Source organism: Dendrobium catenatum, unplaced genomic scaffold (assembly GCF_001605985.2).
Source record: "Dendrobium catenatum unplaced genomic scaffold, ASM160598v2 fragScaff_scaffold_156, whole genome shotgun sequence".
In the NCBI taxonomy this organism is placed as follows: Eukaryota; Viridiplantae; Streptophyta; class Magnoliopsida; order Asparagales; family Orchidaceae; genus Dendrobium; species Dendrobium catenatum.
In genome coordinates this window covers 11399753-11412415 of record NW_021318618.1, presented here as the reverse complement: position 1 = coordinate 11412415, position 12663 = coordinate 11399753, and the positions used below count along the sequence as shown (strand labels likewise).

At 29.9% G+C, this 12663-nt stretch overlaps 1 protein-coding gene across 2 annotated transcripts; it reads right to left on the bottom strand.

Moving 5' to 3' along the window:
• Positions 1 to 764: 764 nt before the first annotated feature.
• LOC110096233 (PTI1-like tyrosine-protein kinase At3g15890) lies at positions 765 to 2596 on the bottom strand. Of its 2 annotated transcripts, none has more exons than XM_020822076.2 (4): positions 2455 to 2596; positions 2105 to 2267; positions 1713 to 1975; positions 765 to 1637 (listed from the first exon to the last, which is right to left on the bottom strand). In XM_020822076.2, the coding sequence occupies exons 1-4, from the start codon at positions 2523 to 2525 to the stop codon at positions 959 to 961; spliced, it is 1176 nt and encodes a 391-aa protein (XP_020677735.1). In that variant the 5' UTR covers positions 2526 to 2596; the 3' UTR covers positions 765 to 958. The 2 variants fall into 2 exon arrangements, with proteins under 2 accessions (XP_020677735.1, XP_020677739.1); XM_020822080.2 differs by having other exon boundaries at positions 2105 to 2243; positions 2455 to 2595.
• Between the last annotated feature and the right edge of the window lie 10067 nt (positions 2597 to 12663).

The following is a 12663-nucleotide window of genomic DNA, read 5'->3' as shown; positions in this document are numbered from 1 at the left end:
CATCATTTATGCCCTTCGAAACGGCGGAAAGCAGCGACCCGCAGCGGACCGCGGGACGCAATGAAAGGTCGAGAGAAGCAGCCACGAGCCGCAGAAATTTTTCTAACTTTGTTCTACCGCAATACCCCAAACGAGCACTTAATAAATTTTTATAAAGCAAAGCAGCCGTGAAGCCGTCCCAAACGCACCCATAATTTGCCCCTCTAAAAACTGGAAAGCCTCCCGCCCTCATGCTATTTTTATCAGATTATGTTGAACTTTTCTAGCACTTATAAACAAGTCTATGAAAAATGATTATATACAAAATAAATTATTTTTACACCCTTATATATATATATATATATTTGCCACTTCCCTCCACCCCTAAGAACTAAGACCGGTTCCTCCCTTGAATAAAACTAACAAACTGATTAGTGTCTCTTTTATGATTTGAAAATATATTAATGTCGCCATTTAAACCATTTATTAGTTATAAAAATGTCAGCTTAGCTGCATTCAAATATGATCAGAATTTTTTATTTTATTTACCAAAATCACCGGCCATACGCATTGTTCCTTATATTATCCGGACACTATATAAATAAATGTTAGCTTTATTTAATTTTTGAGGATATTTAAGTAAATTATGTCAAATTTATACATATATCATATACATATAACTCGAATCTAAAACTTCTTAATTGATAATTAAAACTTTCAACCAACAAATGAAGAGCGGCATTTAATAGTAAAAATGAAATGCTAATTATTTTTTCTTATAATTGTTTGTTTCCCAAACTAAGGTTCAAAAAAACCTGTCTTTTTTAACAGCCACATTATTTTAAATTACATAAAAAGACAGACGGACACAATTAAAAACAAAAAAAAAAACTCAAATGATTAAACTCATTTAAATACAATTTTTTTTTTTAAATATTTTAAGCAAAATGTTCCGATACAATTATTTTGGTGTTGTTAATTACCTCATGATCATGGATTCATTTTTCTCTCTGATACAGAAAAAATCTGAAGGTTCCGTCATCATTATCGCCTCCTCCTCCTCCTCCTCCTCTTTCTCTTTCTCTTTCTCTTTCTTCTTCAAGCCAATCATCTTCTTCTCCTCCTCCACCATATCGACCGCCGGAACTTCCTTGACCCGTCCCGACCCGATCCCGGCCCGAAGCAACCGGACCACCTCCCTCATATCGGGCCGGTTCTCGGGGCATCCATCCGTGCACTTAATGGCAACAATAACGCAATTACGTAGCTGGGCCGGGTCGAACCGGCCGTTCAGTCGCGGGTCAGCGATCTGGTCCCATTTGCCGCTCTCCGCCAGTGGTAGGGCCCACTGGACGATATCGCGCTTAGCTCCGCCGGGGAGTTTCTCGATGGGCCGACGAGCGCTGACGATTTCCAAGAGAAGAATTCCGAAGCTGTAGACGTCGCAGCTCTCAGAGACTTTGCCCCACATCGCGTATTCAGGTGCCAGATAGCCGAGCGTGCCTTTGACACGCGTTGTCAGGTGGCTGACGCCGTCGGGAATAAGCTTGGCGAAGCCGAAGTCGGCCACTTTTGGCCGGAATTTGGCGTCGAGGAGGACGTTGCTGGCTTTGATGTCTCTGTGGATGATGTGAGGGCTCGCCTCATGGTGTAAGTACCTATATGATCAGATCATATCAGATCAGATATGTTGATGAAGGAAGGAAGGAGTATATATAATAGTAGGAGCTTACGCAATCCCAGATGCGGAGCCGAGGGCTATGCGCAGGCGAGTGCGCCAATCAAGCAAGTAATCGTAGGAGCGGCGGCCATGTAAATGGCCGAGAAGGCTGCGATTGGGCATATAATCATAAACAATCAGCCTCTCTTCTCCGCCGGCGAAATATCCCCTTAGACTCAACAGGTTCTTATGCCTAACTCTCCCCAGCACTTCCACTTCCACCGCAAACTCCATCTCCGCCTTCGGACTCATCGCCTTTAGTCTCTTCACCGCTATCTGAAATTTAGGGTTTATTATTGAAATTATAAAATCAACTAAGTTTATATAATATTTTTGTCACCGCGATCGAAGTTGTGACTCAGAATCAAATTATAAGTAATCGTTAAGAGTTAAAGAAATATATACCTCTCCGCCGGCGGGCGTGCGGCCCCAGTAGACGGCGCCGAAGCCACCCTCGCCGAGCTTATTGCTGTCATTAAAGTTGTTTGTGGCGTTCAGGAGTTGCTTCAGGGAGAATATTTCCCATGGCTGATCAGCAAAGCAGCTGCTAGACGAAGTTCTTGAGCTACTAAATATCCATATATATATTAACAAAAATATTTTTTTTTTCAAAATTAATTTGAATTAAATTAACTGATCACCTCATGCAATATGAAATTATGAAGAGAGAGAGAGAGAGATAGATAGAGAGAGAGAGAGAGAGAGAGAGAGAGAGAGAGAGAGAGAGAGAGAGAGAGAGATTAAATGAAACTTACGGGCATGAACGACCGGCGGCTTCTTCATCGTTCTTGCGAGAAAGACAGCAGAACTTCCGGAGATTCACCATGTCTTTGTGAAGGAAGGGGGTGGAAAGAAAGGATGGGAGGATAGAAGGCTCAAATGGAATTTAATTCTATTGAGTAAACGTTGAAGCGCTCAAAAAAATAAAATAAAACTTTAGAAATTTTATATTAGCATATTTTAACCCCAAAAAAAACGCTTTGCTTTGAGTAGCGGTGTAAATTTGGGTCCAATTCAGGTCAAATCCTAGTTGACTCGGTTCTAAATGGGTCAATCAGAATCCTACCCGTTTTTTGCAAACAGGTTGACTATTTCAACCGGACCTGACCCATGCGGGTTGGCGGGTTGACCCGACCCCTAAACCCATTTGATTCAAAACAAGCAGTGCGACTACGACGCGGGCAATGGCGATCAACGACTCAACGGGTGACAGCGACTGTGGATTACTGTTTTGACACGTGAGCGACGATGAGCCATGCGGCAGTCGGCAGTACGATGGAGTCCAGTCCAATTCATCCTGCTCGTGCGACTCTTGACTCCAGAGGCGAACCATATTTTTGGGGTCGGATCAGGGGTTGAATTTTGTGTCGTGACAACTTTTAACACCCCTAGCTTTGAGAAATTTTTTGTTTTTTTAACTCTTCTCTAACAAAAAATTTTCTTTTTTTTTCAGATCATTTATAAATCATGTCATAATTTTTTTCCAAAAAATAAACTTTTAATCTAAAAAAAACCATTTCAAATGAAGTCTAAATTATTAGTCTAAATAAATAAATATATTTAGAAGATACATCCGAATTAAAAAAATATATATATACGAGCTTAGCAAAATATAAAATAAAATCCAAATCTTTTGCATGATATAATTTTTTTTCATGTCTGATTTTTGGCTTTCATGATAGCCCCAATCTTGCACGTCATTTCAGGGTCTCCATAATTATTTTTATTAAAAAAAATAATTCCACAGATCCAAATCATTCATACGTGTTGAATGAATCCGTTTCAACCCTTCAATTTGTTCTGCAAGATGTCATTATTTATCTTTTAGTTATAAATTATTTAGTCATATAAGAAAATAGAAATTGGGTGATTAATTAATTTAATTTTATATTATACATATTTTAAAATAATATAATAATTATAACATTCCTATCTCTTTTTGTTGTTGACAAATTGGCATGATATATATAATTATATAAAGTATATATATATATAGCAATTAAATATTATCAATATCCTTTTCCTCATAATAAAATAACTAAATTAATTAATTGCCACTATTTTTTTTTTCTATTTTTTTATTGGTGTAGGAGTTTCTAGCCATTTAGTTTGACATTTGCTGCTAACATAAATGAGATTTATATATATATAATAAATCTTCAAAAGTTTCAGGCTCGATATATACGAATTAAGTCCTTAGCATTTGATTAAGAAAATTAATAATAAGAGGCAGTGAAATTTTCTCTAATGATAATTGGTCTTAATGAGTTGTCCCATGGCCCCACCACATTAATTGTTTCCAGTCAACTTTTGATATGTTAAGCTCCAATTATCTATTTTCCCATGAAAATCATGGCCCCACTTTTATATTTTTAGTTAAATAATATTTTTTGGTCATAAAATGAGTAGATTTGTCCAACATTTGGAAATGAATCTTCCACAATAATTTGGAAATGAATCTTTGTGGTTTTTTAATTTTTTTTCATTAAGCAAGCTAATTAATCTCTTTGTTTAGTGCTAATTGCGATTACATACTGAAGTTTGAAAGTTTAGTGGGCAATAATTAATTATTTGGGTTAGATTTTACTAATTAATAACCTCTGTTAAAAACTTTTAACATGATAATGTATAATATTATTGGATAAGAAAGGTAGGATTTGGGAGTTTAACCATCTAATTATCATGATAATTATAGAGGATTTGAGTACTTGTAAATTGAAAAAATTATTCCTACAACATATGCCATAATGTAATTTATGTATGCGCTTTAATAATAGCAAAAATGAACTTCTTAATTAGGAGCTCTTTCCTATTTATCATGAATGATAATGCATGAAACTTTTATATTGGCATTTATAAATATTTTTCAGTATGAAATCAAAAGATGAGAGCTGAAACTTGCCCTGATACTATTATGTAATTCCTTCTTCTATCGACTCTATTAGATTCATGGAACTGGGAACTATAAGATGGTCAAACTATCAGTATCAATCCCTAACTGGATACCCCAGCCTCTGTTGGCCTATTGGGCTAACCCAAGGGTGAGTTTATCCAAATAACATAAAAAGCTTAGATCATTATTTGTTGATAGGAATAATTAGTATTTAAGTATAATCGATATAAGAATAGAAATATCATTTTAAATTACGTGATTAAAATCTAACTTTATCCACATGATGAATATTTTGAACTCTCATATCATAAGAGAATTATCAAAGAGCTCTAAATCATCACTTCAATTTGTGTTTCTAAATTCAAACGTTCTACACCTATAGATAGTTATCTTAACGACCTTAAAACTTATTTTGACATGGCTAGCTTAATGATTCTTAAATCAACTTTTTAGTACAAAAATTAAAACTTTTATACTTAAAATATGTTTTAAGAAGCAATAAAAAAGCCGCCAATCAAAGCCTAAGTTGCTTTCCCAACTTTATCTCCTTCAAGTCATATAATCTATACTTTCATGAAAAATATTATCAAGATTTTTCCCGTCTTACCATACCTCATTTATTTTTCTTTTGCATAAATTTAAATTAAATCAAATTTGTCTTTTTTATCCATAGATGGATACAATCATACAACATTTGTATTTTAATTTAATGTTTCTCTTATGCAAGAAAAACATGGTTTTTTATATAATAAATTCATTATCAGCCCTCAATATTTAATTAAATAAAATTACATATTGTCAACTTTTTTATAGCTATCATCCTCCTTTTATATATACTAGTAAAAATGCCCGTGCATTAAATGCACGTGACTAAAAATTTAGTAATAAAGATTCATATTATAAATATTTTAAATATGCTATCATTATTAAGATGAAAAAAAAATTATAAATAATTATAATCATTATGATAAGTTTTAAATGATTAATTAAATAGTTTTTATTGATATGAATTTTCTATCATTCATGAATTATTTTGGTATTAAATTCAGCTTAGTAGTTAATAAACAAATTATTTATTTTTTAAGTCGGATTTTCTTTTAAGTTATATGTCTTTTAATTGCAGGGTAATAAAATTTTAAACATTAGTAATAAATAAAAAAATTTAACAGAATACATGTCAGATAAAATTACTTTTTAATTCATTATATTTCATTTTATAAATTTATTGCTACAAATAATTTTAAAATCAAATTAATTACCAATGAGAAAGTTGGTAATATAATATATTCGATAAGAGTAAACTTCATTTGTGATTTTTTTTTATCATAATTGTAATCAATAAGATACATTATCCTCTTTATATGAGATAGGTTTTGAAAATTTTTATCTTTTATCTCAGCGATTTATATTTAAATTAAAAAAATAAAAAAATTTATAAATTTTAGTTTTCTTTTTTAATAGAGAAGCAAGTATAATTATAAATTTATACTATTAAATTGTCAAGTAATATAAAAAAGCTTATAAATTTTAGTTTTCTTTTTAAAATAAAATTAATTACCAATGAGAAAGTTGGTAATATAATATATTCGATAAGAGTAAACTTCATTTGTGATTTTTTTTATCATAATTGTAATCAATATGATACATTATCCTCTTTATATGAGATAAGTTTTGAAAATTTTTATCTTTTATCCCGGCGATTTATATTTAAATTTAAAAAAAATAAAAAAGTTTATAAATTTTAGTTTTCTTTTTAAATAGAGAAGTAAGTATAATTATACCCCTTTGAATATTTCAATAATTATTATAATCATATATCTTATAATGTATAGCCCTTCAAGAAAAAAATTGGATAAATATTTCAATTTTATGCGTTTAAATTTTAAGAGAGAAAAATAAGTTGTGTTTACATATTTGAATAAAAATAAATATTTTAATTAAAATTTAATTGATTGTTAGATAGTAAATGCTCTATGATATTCAATTATTGTAATAATCAATCAGAAAAATTATTTTTCAAAAAGAAGAGATTTTTATAAATAAGTTATTTATGATTCAGCTATTTTTAATCTAATATAAAATATTACCGTTTCAGTATATAATTAATCTAATATTAATTAATAATTTTGAATTACCAAAATTAAATCTCACAATCAAGACATCAACACACCTCCTCTTCATCATTTCATATTTCCTCAAAGTCTAAAAGACAAAACAACATCAAATAATAATGTCATTCCTAATTTTTTTTTGTTTATATGCTTGGGCTGTTATTTTGTATATTATGACTTTCCATCAAACTTGAGGGTATGTTTGAATTTGAATTATTTCAATTTTATGACATAAAAAACATGATTTTCATGTTTTAAACAAAGATTATCCCGTGTGGCTTATTCAACATCAATTTCAAAAAAAATATTTGAGTTTAATCAATTGTTCTATGAGATAATTGCATCCACTTTATTCATGTCAATCATAAGATGAAATTAAGATAATATAGTTAAAATAATATGCAACTCCAAATATATTTTTCACAGTTATGCTTGATTTAATAGTGTATATATCAATACATTTTTTATTTAATTGTGTATCTACCAATATCTAAACCATTGAATGATTAATCTAATGATTATATTGAACAATACAATGCCATATGTTTTGAAAGTAGAAGTAATAGGAAAGAAAATAGTATTAATTTCTTAGTAAGTCGTGTCTAAAATAAGCTATAATAATGTCAATTTTAAGATTAAAATAACTCGGAACGCACCTCTAGAAAAACTGAATGTGAATTATTCAAGCCACAAAATTGATTCCCACTAAAGCATAATAACCAAAAAATAATAATTGTATCAATCAAAAAATGCAATACATTGCAATCATAGTGCCCATCATTAAACATTCCAAAGAAATACATGGGTAAATTATGAGTATGCTGAGGTTTATGATAAGCTTAACAATAAATCACAGATAATATCACATATTTTCTCATATAATCTATATTCTTATTTTTCTTTCGTAAAATTCATTGTAGAAAAATATTTAAAATTATATCTAGTGAAAAACCAAGAATATGAAACTGAATAATTTATTTTCAACATTTAAACATATCATTTAAGTTAAGACTCAATCGATTAGGCACATATTAATTATGTTGGGATGGATTTGAATTTGTCTCATAATTATAAAAATATAAATTGATTTGTATTTTGAAGTAAAAGACGTTTGTGATAATAAGAAGAAATGAGAGTTATCAAAATCTCAACATTAGGCCAAGGAGAAATCTTAAATGACAAATCAAGAAAAAGATGTAGGGCTTTATCAATTTTTTTTTTAAATTTTTTTTCATTAAATCATAAATTATTGAATTATGAGAAATAATATTCTTTTTACCACAATTTCTCGCAAGACCAATAAGGACTAATAAAGAAATCTAAAATTCATTTGGTTTTATGAACTAAATAATCAATTGAATTCAAAAAAAGTAAGATTCATTATAATGAAATAATAAATTTTTTGCAAGAAGTGAAAAATAAAAGAATTTGAAGAGTCATAAATGAACGTTGTAGATTAATTTTAAAATTATAAATAAACTATCAGGATTTGCTATGAGTGGAATCCCAAGCCACTTTTATATAGTAGTATAGATAGATAGTATAGATTTAATTTAAATAAAAAAATTATAGGTGCTAGTAGTTGTGAAAAGAAAAGATGAAGGTTAACACTTAACAGTGTTCCTTATATATTAAAAAAAAAAAAGTTAGATGACCCACATCATAGAGTGTCATTTAGAATAAAATGCAAATCTGAGATTTAATATAAGAATATATAAGAGAATGATATAAGTGAAGATGTATACAAATAAACAATTCATGAACTTATAAAAATCCTAATATATAAAAACAATCAGCACACAAATGCAAACATATATCTATTATAAAAAGATTTGGGAAAAATAAATTTGTAAAGAATATTACCTATTTTTGAAGCAGTAAGAGTAGAGAGAAAAACCTTCAAATACCCATTGCATACTTAAGTTGTCCCTTTCACAGCCAAATGGTTGCCTTCTCATTAAAACGAACAAAGAAAACTTAAATCATTGTTCCAACAGTTGAAAAAGCCAAACAAACTAATGAATCAAATGAGTATACCAATTGCCACAATGCGACTTATAGAATCATATAGCAAAATCTATATATTGTATCTTGTAATATAGTAAAAATAGCAAAAGCAATAAAAAATATCAACATGAATTTTTTTTAAAAAAAAAAAGAAAGTGCACATATACAAATATAAATTTATTAAATAATTGACAAATATAAATTTATTAAAAATATTGCCTATTTTTAGAAACAAGAAGAGTAGAGAGCTCAATTGAAATAGAAAAAGGGAAATCATAATAGACCAATGAAAGTAGTCACATGGATGAAAATGTCATTTCAAATGTAAGCAATTTAATCATTTTATCAACCACTAATGGAGATTCCAACCAGCATGAAGTTCAACCATTTTTTTGGCTCTGATAGATATTTCAACCAGTTCGACTATGAAATAAAAGATTTAATATCAATAAGAGGCGAAGGAGTATAACATTTATTAGGATGGAGAGAAAAGAAGAATGCTTAAAGAGAAGTTCATTAGCTACAATTGTAGGATAATTGTTATAAACTTTGACGAGCATAAAATAATTGGAGAATATATCTACCGGAAGAGACAGTGGAGAGGAAGAAGAAAAGTTAGGTCAAGCCGAACTGACCCGAATATGAAACAACGAATGTAATGCTAGGCAAAATCACTCGTGATAGAAAACAACGGACTAATAGATCGTGAATAGGAAAGCCGAAACGGAGGCTCAACTGGTCATTTATTTGCTTAAATGAAGTACTATTATTGTGTTTAAATCTATTAAATAGTTTAAATTTTGTAATTAATTGTATTGAAAAGGTTGTGGATTCTCTATGAAATATTTAAATGCAATTAATATGGTATAATTTTTGAAGAAATAAAAAAATATAAATGCAATTTAAAGAGCAATTCAAAGAGCTGTTTAAAGAGCCATTTAAAATAATAAAATGCAATTTAAAGTAATAAAATGTAATATAATATAAATGCATTTTAAAGAGCCGTTTGAAGTAATAAAAAAATATAGTACAATTAAATGGATGGCTAGTATAATTTTTGAAGAAATAAAATGAAAGAACAAGATTTGCTAGAGGTGGAAACTTAAGCCCATTTCATAATAGTAGTATAAATATAGATATAATTCAATTTCATAATAGTAGTATAAATATAGTATAGATATAGATATAATTCCATTATCTTATGAGAATATATCATTGTCGATTTACTTCTTGTCGAAAGTCTACCTACACTTTCCTTAACATAAGTTCGATACAGGAACTTTGCAACGTGCATAGGTTCAAAAATGACTCAAGATGACATACATTTGAGAATAAAATAAGAATAGACAACAAACAGAAATTCAATGCATTAAACTCATAAAATAAATCAATTTACACAATTCTAACAATAGATCACAACCTGCTATAATCCAATGCCTTCTTTATTTCCAAAATCCAACAAAATAATCAAATCATTCCTCGAATAAACCAAGCTAACATAGGATATCATCACTCTAAACACTTAACAACAAAGAGATTTATCCTCGAATTATCATAAAAAAGAATCAAAACTAAGCAACGAAACCCTAAACCCCAAACGGAAATGACAAAAAGCTGCACTTATCAAAATTAGTCAGGATTGCATGTCATATGCAAGTTATTTTAAAGGTCTAGTTTTACTCAAAAGTATTTCACCTATCAAAATTTTCTAACCAATTATTTGATTTCAATCTTATTTCAAAATCACTATGTTTTAAAAATCACAATTCTCTTATCATGCAACTGGAATGTTCCATCACAAAAACTTTGATGCATTAGGTTTATAATAAAGTTATCTAAAAAAAGAAAAAAAAAACTTGCAATCATGCTTAAAATAGGCTGTAATGATGTTAAAGAGACGGAGCAATTATGATACTGCATTCAAAGGTGATAATACAAAATTTAATTAGGTGAGAAATGATGATTATCCTTCAATATAATCTGAACCTTATAAAGGATAGCAGGAAATTTTGTTAATAATATATTTTGCCTTTCAACAACAAAATAAATTTGTTTCTGCACAAACATTTTTCTCCTTTGCTGGGAAACAAAAGAAAAAAAAAATTGAAATGTGAATTTATAGGAAGAATAGCAGCTGGTGTTAATATTGCTTTGCTTTCTTACATGAATAAATGTCGTTCCTGGCTTTGCAACGACATGAGTTGCCAACAACCTAGCTTCAATCAAATTGGAGTTTGTAGTATCAGTGAGCGAGCTAGGCTTCCCTGGCGAAGGGCGGCTCCGCTAGGAGGTCGAGGCCGACGTCGACGTGGTAGGCCGACTGGAATGAGGCACGGCGGCAGCAGGTCGGACGGGAGAGAGGGAGGTCGGCATGGGGATCTGGCCGGAGGCTGGGAGAGAGGAGGTGGACTACGGCTTACTGGAGTCGGAAGAGAGGAGGGATGGCCGTCGTCGACGAGCTGCTCGTGTGAGACTCCAAGAGTGGGAAGCTTAAAAAACCATGACTCCCATCGTGACTTCCAGGAGAAGAATGCAAAGAATCTCATTTTAGAGTTTTTTTTTTTTAAATAGACGGTAGAGGAGCGGAATCGGAAGAGGCACGAAATCAAGATGTGTATTACTTCATTATTCATTTCTGAAAGAAAAAAAACGAAGAGTTGGAAGAGGAGGGGCCGACGTCTCATCTTTCGAATGAGCCCAGTTTTTAGTTAAAACAGATGGGAAATTAAAACCTTAAGAATATTTAAAATTAATTTAGAACGAGCTCACTTTTTAATATAATGGATGGAAACTCAAGCGTTAAGAACAATTAAAATTAATTTAATGTGAGTTATAAAGGGCATTTATATATCATATGAAATTATTATAGAAACGTTAGTGTGAAATTAATTTTTTTTTAAATGAGTGAATAAATGTTTTGTATGTAGAAGTTATGCGAGTGTGTTAATAAAGAATTTGAGGAGTCATAAATGAACGTTCCAGATCATTTTAAAAATTTATAAATGAACGATTAAGATTTGATAAGAGTGGAATCCCAAGCCACTTTTATATAGTAGTATAGATAGTATATATAATAATAGTATAAATGCTTAATTAATTATTTGAAAAGCAATTTTAAAAATGAGAAGTAAAGTGGGGGTAATTATTATATATTTTCAGATTTGTTAAATTTATTAAATATTTATAATATAATGAATGGCTAGGATAATTTTTGAAGATATAAAATGAATGGCCAAGATTTGCTATGGGTGAAGTCCCAAGCCACTTTTATATAGTAGTATAGATATATATATAAAATAATATATATTTTTTATATTTTTTTATTTTATCTATCATCCTCCTTATATTAACATCTTTTAAATGACATTAGGGATGCTCCATAAATTGATAATTAATAATTAGTTGCATACAACAGACATATGTCATATTGCAAAATTTTGCGTAGGTAATTAATGGAAGGAATTAATTTTTTATTTTTAATAATTTTCTATAGCATCATGCTTCACCCTTTCTCTTCGCTACCTTTGGAAATATATGGTTCGGGAGTTTGGCAGGTAATTTAGCATGTCATTAATTAGTCACACCTAATAGAGAGAGATGATTTGTCTAATAGTTATTAATCATAAGAGTGTGCTAAATTATTTTGTTAAGATGCACCAACTCCATGGTTCTTTGCAAAAATTATATAATTAAAATTAAAAAACTATATTATTAACTCTAGGTTAAATTTGGTAATAATACCACCACAATACATTTGTATTATAAGTTATTTCACATAATATTTTTATGATTTTAGAATAAGAAATGACAAATTTAATCTCATTGTGTGAAATGTGTTTTGCACGAGGCTAGAATTTGCTTCTTATTTATCAATCATTCATACATACTAAGTGTATGTTTATGAATTGATTATGTTTGATATATATAATAGTTATTATTATATATTATATATG

Bases quoted from the DNA above. Each gene is read 5' to 3' on its own strand.
- LOC110096233 (XM_020822076.2), bottom strand. From the start codon at position 2,525: ATGGTGAATCTCCGGAAGTTCTGCTGTCTTTCTCGCAAGAACGATGAA. The intron at 1,976-2,104 runs GTATATATTTCT...CCTAAATTTCAG, and splicing joins GCACGCCCGCCGGCGGAGAG to ATAGCGGTGAAGAGACTAAA. The intron at 1,638-1,712 runs GTAAGCTCCTAC...CTGATCATATAG, and splicing joins GGCTCCGCATCTGGGATTGC to GTACTTACACCATGAGGCGA.